The sequence below is a fragment of the Malus sylvestris genome, chromosome 8 (genome assembly GCF_916048215.2).
Source record: "Malus sylvestris chromosome 8, drMalSylv7.2, whole genome shotgun sequence".
NCBI lineage: Eukaryota > Viridiplantae > Streptophyta > Magnoliopsida > Rosales > Rosaceae > Malus > Malus sylvestris.
The window spans coordinates 12,138,577-12,161,560 of NC_062267.1; the positions used below are offsets into that span (position 1 = coordinate 12,138,577).

At 38.0% G+C, this 22,984-nt stretch overlaps 3 protein-coding genes and 1 pseudogene across 6 annotated transcripts; 3 read left to right on the forward strand and 1 right to left on the reverse strand.

The window, feature by feature from the left end:
- The first annotated feature begins 9,261 nt into the window (after positions 1 to 9,261).
- On the forward strand, positions 9,262 to 10,500 carry LOC126630958 (acetylglutamate kinase, chloroplastic). Its single transcript, XM_050301122.1, has one exon. The coding sequence runs from the start codon at positions 9,360 to 9,362 to the stop codon at positions 10,347 to 10,349; it is 990 nt and encodes a 329-aa protein (XP_050157079.1). The 5' UTR covers positions 9,262 to 9,359; the 3' UTR covers positions 10,350 to 10,500.
- Positions 10,501 to 10,629: 129 nt separating this feature from the next.
- LOC126630967 (DDB1- and CUL4-associated factor homolog 1-like) lies at positions 10,630 to 12,160 on the forward strand. 4 transcript variants are annotated; one of them, XR_007626162.1, is made up of 3 exons: positions 10,630 to 11,555; positions 11,645 to 11,683; positions 11,883 to 12,160. XR_007626162.1 is itself a non-coding variant. In XM_050301134.1 (2 exons), the coding sequence occupies exon 1, from the start codon at positions 10,926 to 10,928 to the stop codon at positions 11,502 to 11,504; it is 579 nt and encodes a 192-aa protein (XP_050157091.1). In that variant the 5' UTR covers positions 10,630 to 10,925; the 3' UTR covers positions 11,505 to 11,536; positions 11,645 to 12,160. The 4 variants fall into 4 exon arrangements, 1 of the variants encoding a protein (XP_050157091.1); XR_007626161.1 differs by having other exon boundaries at positions 10,630 to 11,536; XR_007626160.1 differs by having other exon boundaries at positions 11,645 to 12,160.
- Positions 12,161 to 14,204: 2,044 nt separating this feature from the next.
- On the forward strand, positions 14,205 to 22,060 carry LOC126630945 (potassium channel KAT3-like; annotated as a pseudogene).
- On the reverse strand, positions 19,881 to 22,683 carry LOC126630970 (uncharacterized). Its single transcript, XM_050301136.1, has 4 exons — positions 22,517 to 22,683; positions 22,321 to 22,372; positions 22,062 to 22,221; positions 19,881 to 20,071 (listed from the first exon to the last, which is right to left on the reverse strand). The coding sequence occupies exons 1-3, from the start codon at positions 22,596 to 22,598 to the stop codon at positions 22,071 to 22,073; spliced, it is 285 nt and encodes a 94-aa protein (XP_050157093.1). The 5' UTR covers positions 22,599 to 22,683; the 3' UTR covers positions 19,881 to 20,071; positions 22,062 to 22,070.
- Between the last annotated feature and the right edge of the window lie 301 nt (positions 22,684 to 22,984).

Below are 22,984 nucleotides of genomic sequence, written 5' to 3' on the forward strand. Positions count from 1 at the left end.
CTTTTTTTCTTTAAGCGCCCCAAACTTTTATTTTTGGGTAAATATCAAATTTACTATCCTCAAGTTTTATAGTTTTCAACATTTAGTACATAAAGTTTTTTTCATTCCAAAGTCATATTTAAAGTGTTAATTTTGAAACTGTTTCATACGTCCGTTAATCAAACTGTTAACTTAGTCGTTAACTAATGACATGACGTCTACGTGGACAATAATTGAACGCCACGTGTTAATATGGGCTCACGTAAAATTAAAAAAAAAATTAAAAAAAAATTCTAGGCTTTCACCTCTCCCGACCCCCTCCCTCCTTCTCCTTCCATTCTCTTCCCTGCACCCATCCTCCTCGCACGCCCACCCATTCCCATCCTTATCCCGCCCCTCACCCACCCACGTTCCCACTAACCCTATTCCTACCTTGATGGTGAAGTGCTCCTGCATCACACCTCTTGGTCTTGGGTTTGAGGATGTGTCTTGGTCTTGGGTTCAAAGGTTTGTGTGCTTCTACTGCCATACTGTTGCCTTTCTCTAGAAAAACAACCTTTTTTCTAGGAAACCAAAAAGAAATGAGCTTTCTCGCGAGAAGACTAGCCGGGAAAGAGGGAGCCTATTTTCTTCAGGAATCAAAACAGGCGGTAGGCCGCCTTATATCCCAGAAGAAAAAGCTCCCATCATGGGTATTAGTGATATTTATCAAATGTGAGGGGTTTTTGTGAAAACAAAAAAAACTTCATGGATGTTAGTGTAATTAACACCGGGGGTGGGTTGGCTCCATAATGAACTAGCAATAATGTGGTTCAAATTTGTCTTTGACGATAATCAAACCTAAAATCTCTTATTTACAAGTAAATAAGAATGTCACTAGCGTAGTACTAAGTGGCAAGCGCCACAAACTTTTTTTATCTAATATAAGTCGATTTAAGTGAAGAATTATAGAGAGGGATAGAGAGGTGCGGCAAGGAGCAGCGAGAGATTTCGTAAATTATTTAGTGTATATTACCTCATCCATTGTGTCTAATATTGAGCTTATTTAGAAGTGCTTTTAAAATGACTGAAAGCGTTTTTAGAGAAAATGTTTTTAAAACAAATCCTTAATAAAAATTCAAATGAATCCTGTAAAAGCACTTTAAGTGCTTCTTACAAGAAACATATATTTGTTGCTTCTTCCACAAAGCACTTAAAGCGTTTTTAGAACCCAAAGTCAATTTTACCAAAAATGCTTTTAATTATTTTAAAAGCAATTCCAAACGAGTCAATTTATAATAGTATGGAAAGGAGAATCTTCTTTTAAGTAATACAACTTAAACATAACACTATTTAGAGGATATTCTAGAATTCCAATAGGTTTTACACAAACAAGTTCCCAACTAAATCAGAACTACGACACTCTCCCTGAGACTTTACAGCCACAATCTCAATTTGACGCTATCACCTTGAAGCATCAACATATATTACACAAAACGAATTAAAAACTCCCAACAATAAGGAAAACTAATGAAAAGGGCTTGAAAACTTTGAGTTTTAATGATAATGACAAAATAAAGGGTAAAGTGAATAGTACCAGGATTGACTTTTTAGTGTAAAAATGTGGTTTTTCGTTAAAGTGAACAGTACCGGGTGCTTTTCGTTAAAGCTCCCAAAACAATAATCTAAAATGTTCCGATGAGTTTGACCGGAATTCGGAGTTTTTCCAGCAAGAGTTGCTTCCTTTCACATCTTGATATGTCTTGTGCGGTGTTTTATGGAGATAGTCAAGACAAACATGTTTGGCTCGACGAGGGCTTGAATTTTGATATGAACATTTTATTTTTTAATCAAATTTTGATGTAAGATTCTGATAGGATCAGACATGGTAGAAAAGGGAAATTGCAAGAAAAGTAATGCAAGAAATAGAAAAGGAAATCAAAGAAAATTCATATCTTCATTCATGCCCCATTTAGATGAACATAGAAGTTTAAATACACAAAAAGGATAGCTAGGGTTTAGTGGTCTTAGTGGGCTTAACATTAGCAATGGGCCTAATAAGTACTAGTAACCTATGGTGGCCCAAAGGATCCTAACAATCCCGCCCCCTTAAAATAAAGCTTGTCCTCAAGCCGCTCAAACTGGGAAAGATGCATTCAGCAGTTGGGAAAGAGGCCAGCCATTTTGTCCAATTGAGTACCATACTCATATGCAGTATTAGCTTTTGTATGGTCTTTAAATCACGAACCATTAGGGGTGGGTTCAAAAAACCGAAAACCGAAAAAAACCGAACCGAATACCGAACCGAGACCGAAAAAAAACAGAACCGAAAGTGTAAAACCGGACCGAACCGAAACTGGTTCAGTTCAGTTCGGTTTCTGGGGTTCGAAAATCGAACTGAACCGAACCGAACCGAAGTAAGGAAAAACGACGTCGTTTTTCTTTTGAACGGTGTCGTTCGTTCGTCCAATCGCGCCTGCCTTCCTTTCCTTCAATTCAATCCTTCTTCAGTCTCTGAAGAACTCTGTCTGAAACCCTAAACACCAAATAGAACCGAAAACCCATTCCTATTCCCTTTCTCTTGAACGGTGTCATTCCAAATCTCTCTCACCATCTCAGCGACCTGTCTCTCACTCGCCATCCCCGTCTCAGCGACCTTTCTCTTATCCTTCTCACTGGCCGTCGCCGTCTCACTCTCAATCTGAATCTGTCACCCCTGCGACCCACGACTTCCTCTCGCCGTTTCAAGGCTCAAGTCTCGACCACAAATTCCCTCATTTGCAAGGTTAGTCTCTCACCCCATGATGCGTTTTGCAGATTTTTTTTTTCAATTTCGTTGGTTCCGTCAACATATATGACCCGCTATCATATTGGCTCCAGTCTGCGGTTGTACTTAAATGGTTTGTAGGGATTGTTGAATTGATTGCGATCATTTGTCTATATCGTAAATGGTTTGTGATTGATTTCTTTAATTTTTGTTGTGTTGTGTTGTGTTTGTCTTTTCGATATGTCCCTTCCCTCGGCTTGTTTTGCTTGCAGCTCTACTTTACCTCCATTTTTGTTGTACTCATTTGTCTTAATTTGGTAAAATGATAAACATCGGGGTTTCAAATTTTGATGGAGTCAATTGTAAGTCGATTATTTTGTGTTCAAGTGCTTGCATGTTGTGTTCATGTTTTGTCAGGGAGTCATGTCTACAGACGCTACGGGTCTGTTGCTTGCTCGTGAGCCTCGTGGGAGACTGGTTCTATGCGAGCTGTAATTGCTTAAGTTTCACCTTAGCAACCTTTCAGCATTATGACTATGAACTCGTTCCATCTAAGTCACTGGAGATGGGTTCTGCAGATGTTTTGTATAAGATTTTAGTACTACACAGGATGTGAGGAAGAAGAGTTGAAGTCATTAGCAATGCTGTCTTAAATCTGTCAAATTTTGCCATGGCATGGACTGTCTTTAGCTTATTCAAGTCACAAGGCTTGTTTACGTTTTGTTATAAATAATACAAACTGTTGCGTTTTTGCTCTAACATGGTTCATTAGTTAATTTTTCAGTACAGCAGATGAACCTTTAAGGGAAGTATGTGAGAGTTTTTTCTCGTTGCATGTTTAGTTTGTAGATCCAGATACTTTGAACTAAGGTGTCATTGTTTTCTTCGCTAGTAACTATGTACTATAGTTGCTGGAAATTTCAATTATATCATCTAAAATGGATGCACATTAAGTTGATTCACGAAAGAGAAATCGAAATATGGTGTTGTTGCCTAACATAAAAATTTAACGTCAAACTGCTACCAATCCCTGCGTGACGTCTCATCAACAAGAGAGGAAGGAAAGACCGAATTAGAAAAAGCAAAAGTGTTTCCCATGTTTATGCAGAAGCCAAACAGGATATGTTTTGTTTTCTTTTTCTTCTTAATCAATGATGTATCAATGATCTATCTTATGTTGTGGTTGTTTTGCATTTTTTGGAGGAAGAGAAAAAAAAAAAAAAAAAAAAACCGAAAAAAATCGAAACCGAACCGAAAAAAACCGAAAAAAATTTGGGCCGAACCGAAATTTCGGTTTGGTTTTGGTTTTGGCAAAAAACCGAACCGATAAGAACCGAACCCAGCCCTACGAACCATGTCCTTCCAAAACTTCTTCAGTGTGTTCACCCAGAAAACACAGATCAGTAACTGATATCCTGCCAAAATGAAATCATGCAGATTTGCCAAATACGCTGAGATGGAAGAAAAGAGTTGGAGCACACTAATCTTGACAGCATTGAACAAGATAACAATCGGCGTTGGTGCATCACCGACCACCAACTCCCCAAAAGAATGACAAGTGCTATCCAAATAGTTTTCTGCATTTTGTGCAGCTGGTACCCAAGTCTCAGTACTTGTGGTCAAGAGTAGCCAACTTCGAATATTGGTATTTAGATTTTTAGGCTCAGTAACTCCCATTGGGTGGTCAATCCAACTTGTAGCGCTACGGATAATGAGAACACTGTTGATGCTCATAAACAAATGCTCCCATAATTTGCAGACCCAAAGCTTAGTGAATAAGAATACCCCAAGCTTAGTGAGTGAAGGCCAATTGTTGTTCCGTAATACACCAGAAAATGTCGAAGAGATGTCCCACCAGTTGAGAGATTCCATGGATGATTGAATGCCTTGATAGTTCATGAAGTAGAGCAGCGAATCGACACCGAGCATCCCATAAGTTACCATCGGATGGTGCAAAATGAATGCGAAATCAGCAAGACCCTTCCAATAATCGAAACATTTTGGTACACCCTCAAATGGGTTGGTCAGCTGGTCTACTACAAAGCAAACATGTCTGATCCAAGCAGCCGAGGAACTATCACTTGTGAGGAACCATATTACAGCAACTTCGTTACTCTGGACTGCGTAGGTGAAGAAGTGAATTAGATAAGCGTTTCGCTTCCACGCTGTCTTGTTTAAACCCCGAACACGTTGTGAAAGTGATGGTTTTATTCCTTCCCCATAAAGAATATGGATCATGTTCACACGAACTAGAGCAATGAAAAGATTCCAACCAATTATAGTAAATCCCGTGTACACAGAAAACCAAATTGCAGAATCTAGTGCTGCTCTCATATTTGCTAAGGTAAACTCTCCATATACCATGGTGATGAAAAGGATCAACTAGAACAAAATGACTGCGCAAAATTTCATTCCATATGTGTAGCGATAAGAACACTATAGCTTCCCCAAACCATGTGCCAACATGCAAAACATTCAACCAATTATGCATGCAATTAATATCGGTAGCAGGAACCTGATTGCCCTTCCCCAAATAGATATGATCTGATTCAAGCATATGAAAATGTGAAACCAAACAAAGAACAAGTATAAATACTGGAGGTAGAACCTGAGCAGGAGGCAATGAGGTAGTAGGATCTGGAAAATACATCTCCATTAAACGAATATGAGTCGCATGAACCATAAACAAGGCTGCCATCAGGTCGATGTTGTATTTAGCATTGAAGTGGCACCATGATACATACTCATCACCATCAAAATGCTTGCCAAAATCAGTTAGTATACCAATGCTGTCAATATAGAAGGCAAGAACCACATGGATTTGATTTGCATAAGCAAGATAGGAAGCTACCAATAGACTCATGTACTTAGAAATATTCTCTATAACTTGCAAAAGCCTTTGTGACTCCGATAGAAATGCCATGTTCAGCACACCATGGTAATGCATGCCATCCAGTAAAAATCGAGCAGTAGGTTGTGTTACCCAAGTTACCAACATGTTCTCAAATGTCTCCATTTGGAATGGGTTCGAATTTATAGTGAAAAGACCATCCAATGGCTCTGTACCCACTGCTAGAGAAAAAAGCATGGAAAGAAACTTCTGAAAATAACAAGAATATTTTTCCTTGACAAGTTCTGAAGCGACGAAAATAGGTAACCCAAAACTTGTCAATGACACTGGCAGCACATATGCATTAGCATTATCGAAGAACTCAACAAGGAATATTTCATAACTAAAGGTAAACCCTTGTTTGCCGGACAGTACAAATACCTCAAATTCATCATGGTCTAACCTCATCCACTTGGAACGGAACAAGAAAACTAACGCAAAAGCTGCATAGCTTAATTTGCAAAATGCATGCCCCGGATCCCATACAAGCTGAAGTTCAAGTAGAATAGTTAAAAGGGGAGAGAAAGCTAGATGTAGACTAATAGTCAAGGTATCCAAATTGCGTAGCTTTGGTTGAGATGCAAAATTGCAACAAAGTAGTGGCTCAAATATAGTCAAGTACTTGGCACAAGCACTGCTAGCACGGCAAGGAATAAGCCATTGCAGGCGATAAATTTGAGACATGAAATTGAAGATGGTTTCTAGAATGCCATCACTTGGTCTCTTTGAAATTTCATTAAACAGTTCTGCTGCGGTCAATTCCATCTTCACAAATTTGCCAACAAGATACAAAATAACCCGCCCATTTGTATCATTCAACAATGTACTATATTTAGCATTCCAAAGCGAATGGAGTATGGCCCTCGAATTGTATGAACTATGACTCAGATAAGGGAATACCTCAGGTCCATTGTTTTTTATATGAGTTAGTGGTTGCTTATGTAGGTGTATATTCTTCAATTTGAAGTTTTGGTGATCTCCATACCACTCATTGTTGACGATGTCATCCTGATCTTCCGGTTGCAAGAGGCCTGCAACTTTGGCTTCGGAGTTTTTAGGAAGAATATCCACACCAGCTGGCACAAAATTTAGAAATGGAATTATGGCTACGGCTGAAACGGTTGAGTGTGGATTGACAAGTAGAGTCGCCATTGCTATCAACAAGGGTGAAGCCGGGAGTAACGGTGGAACGTGATGATCTTGGAGCTTCGATGGTGGAGATGATCGAATTTGCGACGGAAGATGTGGCGAGGGTTGAAGATAGCCCATGGACAGAGGCCTTGTGGGTGAATAACAAAATTCTGGCGAAGGGTCAAGAGAGCGCTCTGAGCAAGGAGCAATCTCCACTGACTCAAAATGCGAAGTGGTGGTCAGTGGCGCCGGGGAGGAGAACGGCGGTGGTACCGTGGTCATGGTGGTTTGAATCGTGTCTGGGCAAACACCCAAAGAAGACGCGGATTCCGTAACACTCGTAACTTGCTTGCCTAGTCCGTCACAGTGAAGAACAGGCGTGAGCGCTACCATTGTGAACTCTAGAACGGTGGGTGTGGACTTCGTCATCCCCAGTAAGTCCGGATCTAGGATGTTCATGGTCGAATTTGGAGGGACCCTAGCCAATCGAAACAGCCGAAGCTCCTCCATAAGAGCTTCCTGTAAGACAGCTTGTTGGTTATTAAGTGCTGTCATCCTCTTTCGGAATTCAGCCATGCGGAACTGGAATTCCTCATGCTTGCGAGCTTCGATTCTGACGTCATCCACCATGGTAGTGGAATTTGCCGACACCCTTGGTGGAGTAGAAGCTAACGACGTCATTAAGCGATTCCGGTATCGTCGTCGGCAAAGGCTCTTAAACGGAGGCTTCCTCTTCATCCGCACGAAGGAAACCACAGCAAGATTTCGCCCCGATTTAAGTGATGACTGCTTAGAAGTATGTCGAATTCCTCTAACTATGCTGAAGACATTTCCTGTTGCAGGAGCTGTGTGAACTGTCGAATCGAGACCCAGATCAAGTTCGTAATGAGAGACCTGATCGAAAACCCACGAAGTCTGTTCGTACGACGATGGAGAGTAAATTTGGGGATCGTGAAAATTAAGGTTTGTGGCATAGGAATGAGGGATTTGGGGGCCGTCTATGGAGTCCGAATACATAACGGAAGGTGGTGCGGGGTGCGGAAGGAAAATGGGACTGGTATATGAAGGAGGTACGGGAACCTCAGGCATATACGAGGATGGGTAATCTGGCGGTCGATAGTTACAACTGGAGTAGGGAAATGTGGGTGGAGCTGGATTTGGAATCTGGTAGTGATCGAGAGGAGGATGAGGTGGTGGAGGCGGAGCCGGATTTGGATGTTCATACTGAGAAACATTGGTTTCTGGATTCCAATAGAACACCAGACCATTGGACTCATCCATCACACTTCTCCACGGTGCTGGAAGTGTGAGATCGATAGAGGCAAACCACAGATCCACGGTGGATCTCTGGCTTTGGTACCAATTGATAGGATCAGACATGGTAGAAAAGGGAAACTGCAAGAAAAGTAATGCAAGAAATAGAAAAGGAAATCAAAGAAAATTCATATCTTCGTTCATGCCCATTTAGATGAACATAAAAGTTTAAATACACAAAAAGGATAGCTAGGGTTTAGTAGTCTTAGTGGGTTTAACATTAGCAATGGGCCTAATAAGTACTAGTAACCTATGGTGGCCCAAAGGAAATCAAATTTTGATGTAAGATTCCTTGAAAAAGCCATGGCTTCTAGAATAATCCCCTTCGGAATGTAGCATATTGCCCATCACCTTAAAAAATCTGTAACTTCTTCATTAAAGAATGTTCCTAATTCTAAAATATAAAATAAAGGGTTAAGTATGGATAGCCATCCAATCTTTAGGAGTGATTTTAAATTGATCCTAATTTTTTAAAACATTTCAAATAATTACGAAATTTTTAACAATGGACATATATTAGGTTCATTAACGCTCATTGATGACGTGGGCAAATATAAAGTGTGCTTTAGCTCTTAAGTCATCTATTGAGATTTGAATCTCCAAACTGACGTTGTATGGTTGAGATTTAAGTTGGCTAAAATGGGTCAATTTAGGGGATTATAACTCCAAAAAGGCCGATTAGTGAAAACCAACTTTAGTATTTATCCACCTCATCATTCAATGCTAGTAATGTCATCATCATTAGCCATTTTGTACTACGGTTTGGTGGTATTTCTCTTCACTTGGAAGTGAGAGGTCTTAGGTTCGAATCTTGTGGATGACGTATTCGATACCAAATTAGGTTACTCATTATGTGGCTTAACTGAATTTTTTTTTTTCTAGTGTAAAAATATCGATGTACTAAAAAAAGAGTAATGTCATCATTAATGTAGGTAAAGTCCCTACCAAATGTCTAATTTTCAAAACACTAACTAGTTATTTGAAATGTTTTAATAAGTTGACACTAATTTGGAATCATAAATAAAAGTTGAGTAATTTTTTGTACATTAACTCTAAAATAAATAAAAATAAAATAATTCACATTGTCTCTCTCCAACTTTAGCAAATACTGAAAAGTAAATTTAACATTAAACATATTTGAACTTAAAACGAGAGAATTACAAATGCTCTCGAGTCAACTAACTGAATTAGAATCTCAAAGCAACTAAACTCGAATAAAATCGGTTCTCACGTGAGTTCGGTTTTCACTTCAGTCTCACTTTCACTATCGCGCTTCCACTGCCTCACTGAAAAGGAAAAATGTTGGCAGCTAAAACCCTAATAAACCCATCGCCATCACTCAAGCTCCCAAACAACCTCTCCCTCCGCCGCAAACCCCCATTTTCTCTCTCGATCCGCAACTCTCTCTCCCAATCCCCGTCGTCTCCTGATCCCACTCCGGGGCAACTCCGAGTCGACATCCTCGCCGAGTCTCTCCCCTTCATCCAGAAATTCCGAGGCAAGACCATCGTCGTCAAGTATGGCGGCGCCGCCATGAAATCCGAGTCCCTCCAGGCCTCCGTCGTCAACGACCTCGTCCTCCTCTCCTGCGTCGGCCTCAGGCCTATCCTCGTCCACGGCGGCGGCCCCGAGATCAACCTCTTGCTCCGGCGCCTCGGCATCGAGGCGACCTTCGTCGACGGCCTCCGAGTCACCGACGCCAAAACAATGGAGGTCGTGTCGATGGTCCTTGTAGGGAAAGTCAACAAAAATCTGGTCTCCTTAATCGACCGGGCCGGCGCCAAGGCAATCGGACTCTGCGGGATGGACGGGCGGCTTGTCACGGCCCGGCCCGTTCCGAACGCCGCCAAATTGGGATTTGTAGGGGAAGTTGCGAGGGTGGACCCCGCCGTGTTGCGGTCCAACGTCGAGGCAGGGTACATCCCGGTGATTGCGTCCGTGGCGGCGGACGAGACCGGGCAGCAGTATAACATCAATGCGGACACGGTGGCGGGGGAGCTGGCGGCGGCGGTGGGGGCGGAGAAGCTGATCCTGCTGACCGACGTGGCGGGGATTCTGGAGGATCGAAACGATGTGTCGAGTTTGGTAAAGGAGATTGATATCAATGGAGTGAAGAAGATGGTGGCGGAGGGGAAGATCGGCGGCGGAATGATTCCGAAGGTGAGTTGCTGCGTGAGGTCGCTGGCGCAGGGTGTGAAGACTGCTAGCATTGTTGATGGGAGAGTGCCCCATTCTCTGTTGCTTGAGATTTTGACTGATGAAGGAGCTGGAACTATGATTACTGGATGATTAAACGTTAATTAGTTGCTTAAGTACTGAATGATTAAATGTTAATTAGTTGCTTAAGTCCTGGTTCAAATCCTTCCCTTCCCCTTAGTGTAGCAACGTCGATTGTAATAAACAACGAGGTTCAACAATTATTAATTATCTGTTGCTCTAAGTCTATATCCTTTGACATTTGCATAACTGCTTAGAAATTCTCTGTGCATGATCGATATTGTACCGACAATGTGTCCAGAACATGTCAATGCGTTTTGTTATTGACATGTTAATCGATACAATACCGAGTCTTAAAAGAACCAACGTCTGTATATGAGGCGTCAAAGGTTGCGATGCTTTTGCCTGATGTGGTGAAGCTTTTCTGTGCCTTGGCTGCTCATTGTAAATTTTCTGCCTTGTTTGTGGCTAGGGGTTGCTCAAACCTTCTTTGGTATTTGTTCTTGCCTATATACTATCGGCTCTCTGCCGGTAATGACATATCGGCTGAAGCTTAGCATTTAAGCGGTCTAATTCTCATTTACTTAGGTGACTAAGCTCATCTACTCTGTTCATTTTTTATGGCCAATTAATGTTTTTAACGGAATAATGGAGCGGGTTTGTGCTCTTCCTTCAGATGTGGTCTACCAGGTGGTTGAATTAGCTCTTCAACTTCATGAGTGCTCACAGGATCAAGCCAGGAAAAATGCAGCCTTATTTTTTGCTGCTGCATTTGTTTCCAGGGCAGTTCTTGATGATTTTGATTCTCAGGATGGCTTACAGAAGTTACTGGGACTTTTAAATGATGCTGCATCCGTAAGGTCTAGAGTAAAGTCTGGGGCACTAGGACTCCCTAGTTCAGAATCACTTCGGAATGACAGGTCACCTGCAGAAGTACTTACTTCATCAGAGAAACAAAAAGCTTTCCGCACATGTGCTGCTTTTCAGCGGTACTTCAGAGCACATCTTATTATGCTTGTGGATTCTATTCGTCCAAAGAAGAACACTCCAAGTGCAGCTCAGAATCTTCCAAGTGTAAGGGCTGCTTACAGGCCACTTGACATCAGTAATGAAGCTATGGATGCAGTAATCCTGCAGCTACAGAAGGACAGAAAGATGGGTCCTGCATTTGTGAGAACTCATTGGCCTGCAGTAGATAAGCTTTGGGTCCTAGCAGCCGCAAGATGATTCGACATTAAGCAATAATCGTGCAGCTGGTGGTAGCTATCTGGACCTTGAGTTAAAGACCTGCTTATGAGTCATTTCTTACTTTGTTGTATTGCTGTTCTGATATCAATGCATTTAATCTGATTTTCTCTTTGTCCCAGATATTCAACCGGCGCTTAATGTGTATGTCAATCTGGTTAGTCCTCCACCATCTATCAGTTATAAAGCACCTTTACTTTCACAATGTCAGCAGTATCCTCAACCCTCTAGCGCAAAACCTTGCTTCGGGTTTAGGTTAATTTTGACGACTAAGTATAAAGAAAATAAAATGTTTTAAATTTTGAAAAACAAGAATTAAAGTTGAGGAATATTGAGTCAATTGTTATGGCGATAGAATAGGCAGTAAGAAATATTTGAGTATTATAATTGGGCGTGTCATATGTCGTATTTAAGGTCATCGATAGTCGTTTAGACTTTCAAAATGTTGTTTTAATTTCTATAACAAAATTCGGACCTTTTGATTTCTGTCTGATTAATGTAATTTAATTTTCGTTTTAATTCCCTAAGCTTTTGAGTTGTCCAACGAAGTTGTAAATGGCTTATTTACGTCGTTGATGTTATTATTGTAACTCATCTTTTCAATCAACAATCAAATATCCTTTGGGATTTTTATCAAACTAGTGAATTCCAGAAACTTTGGTTCTTCAAGGTTTTACATTTGTAATCTCTTTTCTTCGTGATGCATCAATTGGTATCAGAGCAGGAATTTGCCATGTTCTAATGATAATTGATATGGGAATAGCAAACCTCTCTTCAATGTTGATTGTGGGAGGAAGACTATTTGTGGTACATCAAAGATCTTCTATGGTGGTTGCGCACAATCTTTTGTAAATGCGGAATGCATTGTAGGATTTCCCTCAAAGACAAACTCGTGAACTTGATGTTGGGAAGATTCATCGTTTTGAGGGTAGTGAATGCATAGAGGATTTTCTTGATTGAGTTTCAGTTGTGGATCAATTCTTCAAACAAATAACTATTTCAAAGGAGAAGATGGTTAAGATAGCTGCTTTTCCTTTAAAAGGAAGTATGGCTTTTTGGTGGGACAATATGCAAAAGTCATAAATGAAAAAAATAGAAAGAATCATATCTGATTTTGACGTAAAATAAGAGAATTATTGTAAAGCTATAGTTTCCGTTTGAATATAATTTGTATCTTTTAAAAACGGAAAATGTTATTTTAAAGGAAAAAAAGTAGTGGTGGAAAAATTATTTAATGATCTCATATGCCAAGAAAGATGGGGAAGAAATTGAAGAAACTGAAGTTGAATCGCCAATTCAAAGTGATGTCATGATCGAAGAGGAAATCATAATGGACTAGGATTCTCTCATCTCCTCTTTCTATCTCCTTCTATCCCCTCTTCTCACGTTCTCTATTTTGTTTTTTTCTTTCTATAAAAAATTAATATAAGATGTTGACGTGACTTAACCATGACCGTTCAAATGGGAGGAAAGGGAAGGGGAGGGAAAAAAAAGGGGAGAGAATCCTACTCCAACCATAATAGAAGAAGACAATCAAGTTAGAATCCATGACAAACAAGGTATTGATAAAACTCAACTATTGTGGTCAATATGGTTGTAGGAGGTAAGCCATTATCAAACACGAGCATGAACTATCAAGCATATTCAAATCTCATTTATGGATCGACTACATGGTTATACCATAAAGGTTTGAAGAAGTTTTCGCTCTTCATGTTAGAGAGTATATGTGCTTATCTAGCTTCGTGATTTCTAGTGCCATACAATTTTAAGAACAATTCGAGGTCGAGTTCCTTTCAAGTAGAATTATTCAAGTTCATTCTCAGCGATCAACATATTGGTTTGAGGAGCCCCTTCATATTATACACGTTTTGCTTATTGAGAGTTGTAATTCTAGTTCATTATCTTAGTTACTTGTGCTGATTGGAGTGTACCCGAATTAGCTAAAACAATATGCTTCTTATTCTGCACCCCAAGTTCATATCTCCTCTCCTAATTTAGATTGAATCAATTAAAATGCGGCTTGACGTGTGGTCCAATATTATAGTGGATAGTATGTTGAATTTTCACCCATGCAGCCCTGGTTCGAAACTTTATGCACTTGAGACTACTTGAGAAAATACCAATTAATTAGTAGCGGACCACATACTCCATACAATGTACACTATCGGATAAGGGAAGTTATAAAGGCGATGCTAATTAACAAAATAAGATAAAAGATGCTTAGAAAGATTTTAATTTATGCTTCTTTTGGAAATATTTGGCTCTAGGCAACCTGATGTGATACAAATAATTCCCCAAATCAGGTAGAAAAAATATTATCTTTGTTATAAATAGGCAAAAGTTAGAGAGATAACCTTTGCTAGGAACAGGAACGAAGCAATTGTAAAATATTATACCAACACAAAATGATTGCAGAGGAAATGAGGAATATTATTATTATTAGTTGTTTTTCTCTCGTAGTATCTTAATCACCTATGTGGTGATCTATTTATAGAAGGTTTACAATGAATGAAAACAACTTCCCGTGACATAATAACACAACAAATTATGTCTTATTCATTACTATTCACATGTGGGCATACAATCCCACTATTTATAACAATCTTATATATTTGTGACAAAAAATTGATTAGTATAAGATTTACTCAGCCCTCCCACTTGCACAAACAATTAGAACTACAATCTACATATAACAAGAGGCAATAGCCTCCATCGTCTCTCTTCTCACTTGAAAATGTCGTCGTGGTCGGCAACTGCATCGCCGCTGCCTTTGCTGTTCCGGAGGCGTTCGGGCGGGGAGATTAGGAATTTGGCCTCTGTGTCAAGCAGCATCTTACCGGCTTTTGGAACCATTGTCGATGAAGCCCACTTGCAGCTCAAGAAATTTGTTATTGCTCCTTATGACAGGAGATATAGGTCAAACATAATGTTCTCGCTTAGATCTTTTCTCTTATCATATAGTATGACATACGTTACATACTATCGCATTTAACAATGAGTATAAATATCCGTTTTGATTCACAGTCTGACAACAGGTTTTCGTATCCATGAAGGTGGTGGCAGGCGTTTTTGGTGGTGCTGGTGATATACTCAGCATGGGCGTCGCCTTTCGAACTGGCCTTCAAAAAGGTGGCAACTGGATCACTCCTGACCGTAGATTTGGCTGTCGATGCATTCTTCGCCGTTGATATCGTCCTAACTTTCTTCGTGGCGTACTTGGACAAGACAACCTACCTCTTAGTACTTGATCACAAGAAAATCGCTTTGAGGTAATCATTCTTATCTCTCTTCTCCTCCTGGATTTACTCCCGGCCCCTTTTAGGAGTGATTTATGGCGTCACAAATTAGATGTTTTTTGCCTTTTAGAAAAAAGATTAATTTGATACCATTTATGATTTTTTATTTAATAGGAAACATATTTGATTATGCAAAATTCTTGTTAGTATTGCCATATAATTTAAGATTTTTTTTTTTTAATTGATGAGATTTGAAAGAAAATTTCAAGAATCTTGTTGATACTATATTGGATGGTTTGCTAGATAGACCAACTTACTAAAATAAATTTTGGATACCAATTGGTGTCATATTTTCTTATTGAGTTATTTGTCGATTTTTACCCGAACTTACGCGAACTGCCAATTTCTCTCAAGAACTTTAGTTTTAGCCAATTTTTTCTCTTGAATTTTTATAGGACTCGTTTGGATGTGCTTTCAAAATTACTAGAAAATGTTTTTAGGTTCCAAAAGCATTTGAAGTGCTTTTTACAAGAAGCACCGATTACGTGCTTCTTCCAAGAAGCACTTTAAGTGCTTTTCCAGGATTTGCTTACATTTTTATTAAGGATTAGTTTCAAAAACATTTTCATCAAAAGCGTTTTCAATCATTTTGAAAGTACATCCAAACGAACTCATAATCGGCCAATTTCCCTCTTGGCGTTATACTTACGGAAATTTTTATCCGTCTTGATTTTTTACTTCTTCTCTTCCGCTAGTTCATTCCGTACACTTTTGTTTGAATGTTATCCCTAATGTGGACAACTATATATGAATCTTCTCCATGGCCTTACTTTTTCAGCAACATGTTGGAGTTGTGATGACATTTCATTAGTCTTTCTTGTGACTTGATTCACATGACCGTCTTGGTTCACCTCTTTCAATTTAAGACCCAAATCCAGATAAGGAAAATACTTACTCATCTAAAAAAATTCATTACTAGAAACTGGCCAATTATAAGGAAAATACTTACTCATCTAAAAAAATTCATTACTAGAAACTGGCCAATTATAAATGTCCAATAAGTAATCGACTAAAATTAAAAAAAAGGGGAAAATTATCTTAAAAACAAATGATTGTATGGAATTTATTTCCTTTCTTCGGATCACACTAGCATGGTCAACTTGATTCTTATTAATTTATCTTACCTCACCACTTGAATTAGTTCTTTATTTCATATTATTGTGAATTATCTAACATACAACAAGTATAATACGGAAAAAAAAAGGAACTTTAACGAAAAGCTTCTGGTACTATTCACTTTAACGAAAAACCACATTTTTACACTAAAAAGTCAATCCTAGTACTATTCACTTTACCCTTCATTTTGTCCTTATTGTTAAAACTCAAAATTTTCAAGCCATTTTCATTAGTTTTCCTAAAATAAAAAAAACTCATATTGATTGCCAAAGTTAGCCACTACCAAAGATAATTAAAAAAAGGAAAAATTAGTATCTGATCCCTAGTTCTTACTGTTTATTAACTAAGACCTTATTAGTTATCAAATTTTGATTCAAGTCCCTAGCATTAATGTGATAATGAATTTACATGTTTATTATATAATTTTTTAATATAAAAATTAGTAATTAATTTAGGGTTTAATACTCACACCTCTATTAACTTCTAATTAATTTTCAATTCAAACATTTCCAAAATAATAAAAAATTAAATTAAATTAAGTTTGTACCTATTAGTTTTTTTTTATATATAAAAAGATTCTTAATTTTTAATCTTAAATGTACCCATTCATATAATTTTTCAATTTTTTTAATCTTAAATGTACCCATTCTTAAATATATCAATTTGTTATATGTAAAATGTACCCTTTTTTAATATAAAATCCATTCAAATTTTTTAATCCATGTTTAAACTTATATGGGTACATTCTTTTTCGTTGATTTGAGAATGTATCCATGTTTTGGTACAATAACTTTTTTTGTTAATTTTGGTTAATGTACCCATACATATATGTACACACACACACACACAAAATATAATAGAGAGTATAATTTATATTTTATTATTTTTAATCCCATAAATTATGGGTTTTATTTAAAATCTCATTAATATAAACAATTACAAATTTCAATTTTTTTATTTTTAATTTAAAATATATAGTAACTTACATTATTACATTAATGTTAGGGACCTCAATCAAAAACTAAAAACTAACAAGGTTTCAATCAAAGAATATTGATAGCTAGGGACCGCATCCAAAGTATCCCTTAAAAAAAAGGGGTGAAATGCCAATTTAGCCTTTGAATTATCACCTAAGTGAAAATTAGATCCTTAAGCTATTTTTTTTTCAAAAAAAATCAATCCTTGAATTATAAAAAATTTCCAATTACATCCCTAATGGTAGATTTGAAGCTACCATATTCAATTTTCCATCAATTTAAGTCACCTTACTTTCATGTGATACACATTGAAGGGTAGATTGGTAATTTTTCATAAAGAAATGGTGTATAGAGTTAGCTTTGGAGGGTAAACTAGACGTTAGATTTGCAACCTATGTGAAATGTTAAGGACTTATAGGCGAGAAAATGACGGTATTACACTCTAAAATGTGTCAAATGACTTAAGTTGACAAAAAATTGGATAAAATAGCTTTGCATATAATAGTAAGGATGAAATTAGCAATTTTTAATGAATTTAAGGACTTATTTTAACAAAAAAATAATTTAAGGACCTAATTTTCACTAAGATGATAATTCAGGGACTCAATCGGCGCTTCATCCTAAAAAAAATAAGTTAAGAACGATGATTAATTAATCTTGATACTAATACAAATTATCTGTTTCTGTTGGCAATTATAGGTATGTTACAAGAATATATTTTCCATTTGACGTAGCATCTACTCTACCATTTCATGTGATATATAGAATCCTTACCGGCAATATGCACCATCAACAAGTCTTTCGCTTCATCAATATGCTTCGACTATGGCGTCTCAGGCGTGTTAGTGAATTCTTCAAAAGGTACTTTAGCTCTTAACAACATATTAATCACACATAATTAACATGTGATTAAGATCCTAGTGAAGATTTTGGGTTTAATCCACATGCAGGCTAGAGAAAGACACACGCTTCAGCTACTTTTGGGTTCGATACATCAAACTAATTTGTGTGAGTATCTAGTTTCCTCCTTTGAGCTATTGTTTCACTTAATATATCCATCATGTGACCGCATAATGAGGTCGGATTTCCTATTATCATGGATCATAATTAGTAGTCTAACAACTTAATATGTTAGTTGAAGCATGCTTTACCATATGTTTTTTTATTTATCGAACACTTTATATGTTGAGCCATCTCATTTGATTACATATTTAGAATATATGGTGTCTGCACATTCAAAAAAGCATGATTTCACGTAATCGACGACCTAATTCGCAATCTAACAACATAACAATGCACAGATTTCTAATCAACCTCTCTTTTTCCCTTGTGGGGTTTTGGAGCACAGGTTACACTATTCGTAGTGCACTCATCAGGTTGCTTCTTCTTCTGGATGGCAACCCGTCAGAAGGAAGCAGCGGACACATGGATCGGGATCCAAATCAACGACTTCGAGACCAGAAGCATCTGGTTGTGTTACACGTATTCCATCTACTGGGCCACCGTCACTCTCACCACCGTTGGATATGGCGACATACATGCGGTCAACTTCAAGGAGAAGATTTTTACCATCTTCTATATGCTTTTCAACATTGGCTTCGTTGCTTACATAATTGGAAACATGACCAATCTCATCGTCCATAGCGCTGTCCGAACTTTATTCATGGTACCATTTCCTCCTCTTTGCATTTTTCTCAAATAAACTAAAGAGAAATCAGCTTTCTAAGGACATTAACCGAGATGATTGTTGCAAGAATGCCGATTGAATGTGTAATAATAATAATCACAGTCTAGTAACATAAACACGTTATCTTATAAAAAAAAAAACTTTACTCAGTATTAATCTTGAATGCATATAGGACCCACTTTGTAGTCCATAACTATAATAACCACCCATATGTGGATAATTGACCCAGCATTTGGATACGGGAAATAATTTATGCACACATTTTCTCCTTCTGCACACTCTTGTTTATTTTTGTTGTTTAATTATTCTTTAATATATGCAATTTAAAAGCCATAAATAAATATGGGTGTGCAGGAAGTGAGAAAAAGGGTGTGCGAAAAACATTGATAAACTAGACGCAAGTCGATTACCTATATAATAGACTAATTTGAAGTGACTAGTTGTGTTAAATTGTTCAATGTGGTTTGTAAACAGAGGAATGCAATCAATGAGATACTGAGATATGCGAGTAAGAACAGACTTCCTCAAGGGTTGAAGGAGCAAATGCTGGCTCATATGCAGCTCAAGTTCAAGACTGCAGAGTTGCAGCAAGAAGTGGTGCTTCAAGACCTTCCCAAGGCAATCAGATCCAGTATTGCCCACCATCTTTTCCAAAAAACCGTTAGAAAACCTACCTGTTCAAAGGAGTCTCTGAACACCTTACTGTCCAATTGGTATAGCTACTCTCTTCTCTTCCTAAGCAATGATCTCATCGTTGCATCAATTCATCAAAGAACTTTGTTGTTTGCAGATTTCAGAGATGAAAGCAGAATATTTTCCACCTAAAGTTGACATCATCTTACAAAACGAAATCCCAACAGATTTCTACATTCTAGTAACTGGAGCATTGGTACTCTCTCTCTCTCTCTCTCTAATATGGTCATCTTGGTCATTCCTATATGCGCTATAGTAGAAACATAAACTTGCATCGCATATTTGAAATGCAGGACGTGCTGAAGTACAAGAACGGCACAGAACAGGTACCCTTGAGCACTTCATTGTGAGCCTTCCATAGAGTGTTTCGGGTTCCAGAACCTCTCTTATATGGAAGATGCAATTTACTCTCTTAAGGTTCCCCGGTGATGAATGGTGAGATGTAAGTTGCATCTTCCATACGGGAGAGCATCTGCCTAGAAAGTTTTTATAGAGAGTGTACTGTATTTGTATGTGCCAGTTTAACTCTTTAAGTTCTAAACATGAAGAAGTAATCATGAAGGGCTGGTAAACATGAAAGGCTCAAGAGTCAAGAAATTGTCGTAATATAGTAAAGCATGAAATGCAAGATGACATAAGCGTGTATGGAACGAAATTCACAAAAGTATCTCAAACAGCTCCTACTGTGCATCTCTCTATACAGAAATTGATCAATCCAACCTCAAGGAAGACACCCCTAGCTTTCTCACATTGAGTTGTGTCTTTTAAGCTTCCAACAACCTGCAGACGCAGATGAACAAAGATCATAAAACTTCAACTTTGAACCATAGCTCGGAAAGGATATTGTACTCGTAAGAAATGGCTCATCTCAGATTTCCTCTTCAATAACCAGATACAGTCTGAAAATGAATACAAGGAATAGATATGGTAAAAGCAGAAACCATAAACTACCTATACCCCTCTCTTCCCCTAGCTTTAACGGAAAGAAAAAGTAGCATTAAGCGGGAGATCACTAACATTTTTAACCAACTAACTGATGACCTATGAATCAAGCCTCTGAATTCTAACACAGAAACAAGCTATTGCATCAATGTTGACAATGGGAAGCCTTTTCTTATGCATCTTGTTCTGATTAAACTTGCTTGTATTTTCAGTTTTTGTCAAACCTAGGATCTGCAGATTTGGTAGGAGAAATTGGGATATGTTTCAACATCCCCCAACCTTTTACAGTGAGAACAAAAAAGCTTTCTCAGGTTATTCGGATCAGTCATCAATCATTCAAGCAAATGGTACAGTCACAGAATGAAGACAGCAAGATAATATTCAAAAACTTAATCGAGGTAACAAATCTATCTCATTCCCTTCTCAATATTATCGTGACATTGTTTGGAAGTTTTAAGAAAAAAACTTGATGAGATTAAGTAAATTCTCAAGCATATCATTTCGCTAACACATAGAGCTTCGCATTGTGACCTAAATATCCATTGCTCTCGTTTTGTCCTTTTAAGATACACAAATAACCCTAGCATGCATAGGCAGTTGTTTATGCTGACTCTCTCCTTTTCAGCACTTGAGAGACTTGCAAACAGAGGTGCGAGAAGAACTACCGTTTCTAACAGAATTGTTGGATGGCCTAAATATAGAGGTACACATCTCCATTTTTGACAGAATACTTTGACTGTAAATCTGAGTCTATTTATATGGCCTTTCCTTAGCTTGTATTGTTTGTCAGAGAAAAACATCGTGAGCTCACACCAATGTAAATGTCTGGAAGAATTCGGAATTCTTCCAGACATTTTACTTAGATTAGCTTCAACTGCATTGAAGGAAACCCAATACCGAGTAGTTTCGGTTCATGCTAATGATGATGATTTTATTTGCAGCATATACAACCAAACGAACCAGTGAATTACCAAGGAGAAGCGAACGTGGAAGGTAAACTCATCCCTTAGTCAAATCGAAAATATGAAACACAAATTTTCTTTTGAAGAGGATGAACATGTGGACGCAGCATTACAATACTATGCATGAAATTTTTCACGATATTTGTCATCTTAGTTTAAGATTTTGTTATCATTTTACAGAAACAAGCGAAACTTCCCCTCCGGGGCCAATTACTATGAGAATCATAATTCACGGACATCATCCAGATGAAGGTGACTCGAATGGAAAACTCATTCATTTGCCCGAGTCAGTGGAAGACCTTCTGAAATTAGCAGGTACTACCATATTTGAGACACATACCTCCACAAAAATATGTTCAAGGACTAAGCTAAACAATTCCAAAAACTATAAAATGGCCGGAGATGATTAGTGGCTAATACAAATGGCCGGAGATGATTAGTGGCTAATACAAATGGTGAGAATAAAATCCGCCACAGAAGATTCAACCTATGGCCAAACAAAGTAGAATATCACAATCTTCTCAGTAACTAACATTTACCAATCACTTTCATACCAAACAAAACACTAATTTTCGACCTTGCTCACTCTTTCGTCACAAGTTGATAACATATTCGAACTTACTAACTATTTTACTGCGAAAATGCAGAGAAAAAGTTGGGAAAAAGAGGCAGCACGGTTGTGATGGCGGACGGCTCACAGGTCGAAGAGCTAAATGCATTAAGAGACAACGACCGCTTGTTTATCTTTTGAACACAAACACTATGTATGAACGAATGAAGACTAATCAATCAGTTTCGGCCATCTTGTAAACGAAATTTTATAATGTAATTCATAGAAAATATGAAGATTCAAGAACTTAGAGCACCTGTGCATTCTATGGGCGGTTGTTGAGCATCTCCAAAACGGCATAAGCGGCCTTCTCGACTTGCTCTCTGGCTTCCTCTAAGCCTTTCTTCTTCTCCAGAGCAGATTCCTTGCACTTCTCGATCTCTTCCGAAATCCCGGCAGAGTTCTCATCAGTTTCGCTATAAAAAAAAAAAAAAAAAATAGATCATCTTTCATAACTTCGGAAGTTTCAAATCGATCAAACAGTTCGTTGAAATTGAAATCAATTGAAAACTGACCTCATCATCTTAAACATGTTCTCCATCGCACCCTGGACTTGCTGTGAAATCACTGCGCGATTATATCCAAAATTTAATTTAAATTTAAACAGTTTTTTTTCTTGGCGCTCAAAACTCAAATTAGAAGGGACGAAATCGTAGAACGGAATCGCAAATGATAGTGAAATTGAATTGTGCGAGAGAGAAGTGAAATGACCGTAGACGATGGATGACATCGGAGACTCGGACTCCGATTGGAGTTGGAGCTGAAGGTCCGACTGAGATGGTGAAGCCGCCATTGGAGTGTCGATCTCTGTGTGTGTGCGTGTAAAGTTTGAGCTTTTGGCAAAAGCAGCAGCTGAAATGGAGGAAATGTAGCGTTTGGATTTTAGATTCTGGACTGCGCTAATTGCCAATTTATAGAGTACTTCAAAAAAAAAAAAAAAAGGAGGGAAACTTAATAAAATGTTAAATTTGAGTTTATTTAAAATATCACTTTTTTTTACCTCTCACACACTTCTTATTAATTTCTGTGATTTGATCTTCTTCATTCGATCCAACAGTCAAAAACTAAGAAAGTGTGTGAGAAGTAAAAAAGAATATGTGGATAGCACACCCCTATTTAAATCTAATCAGTTGAGTTTTAACTTTTAAAGCGAGTTATCATTTTGGTATAGTGATATAT

What these genes read in the sequence shown, in the direction of transcription:
- LOC126630970 (XM_050301136.1), bottom strand. Translation starts at nt 22,598, where the DNA reads ATGGCGGCTTCACCATCTCAGTCGGACCTTCAGCTCCAACTCCAATCG. An exon ending in GATGTCATCCATCGTCTACG is followed by an intron (nt 22,373 to 22,516) that starts GTCATTTCACTT and finishes ATAATCGCGCAG; the next exon opens with TGATTTCACAGCAAGTCCAG. An exon ending in AACATGTTTAAGATGATGAG is followed by an intron (nt 22,222 to 22,320) that starts GTCAGTTTTCAA and finishes TTTTTTTTATAG; the next exon opens with CGAAACTGATGAGAACTCTG.
- LOC126630958 (XM_050301122.1), top strand. Translation starts at nt 9,360, where the DNA reads ATGTTGGCAGCTAAAACCCTAATAAACCCATCGCCATCACTCAAGCTC.
- LOC126630967 (XM_050301134.1), top strand. Translation starts at nt 10,926, where the DNA reads ATGGAGCGGGTTTGTGCTCTTCCTTCAGATGTGGTCTACCAGGTGGTT.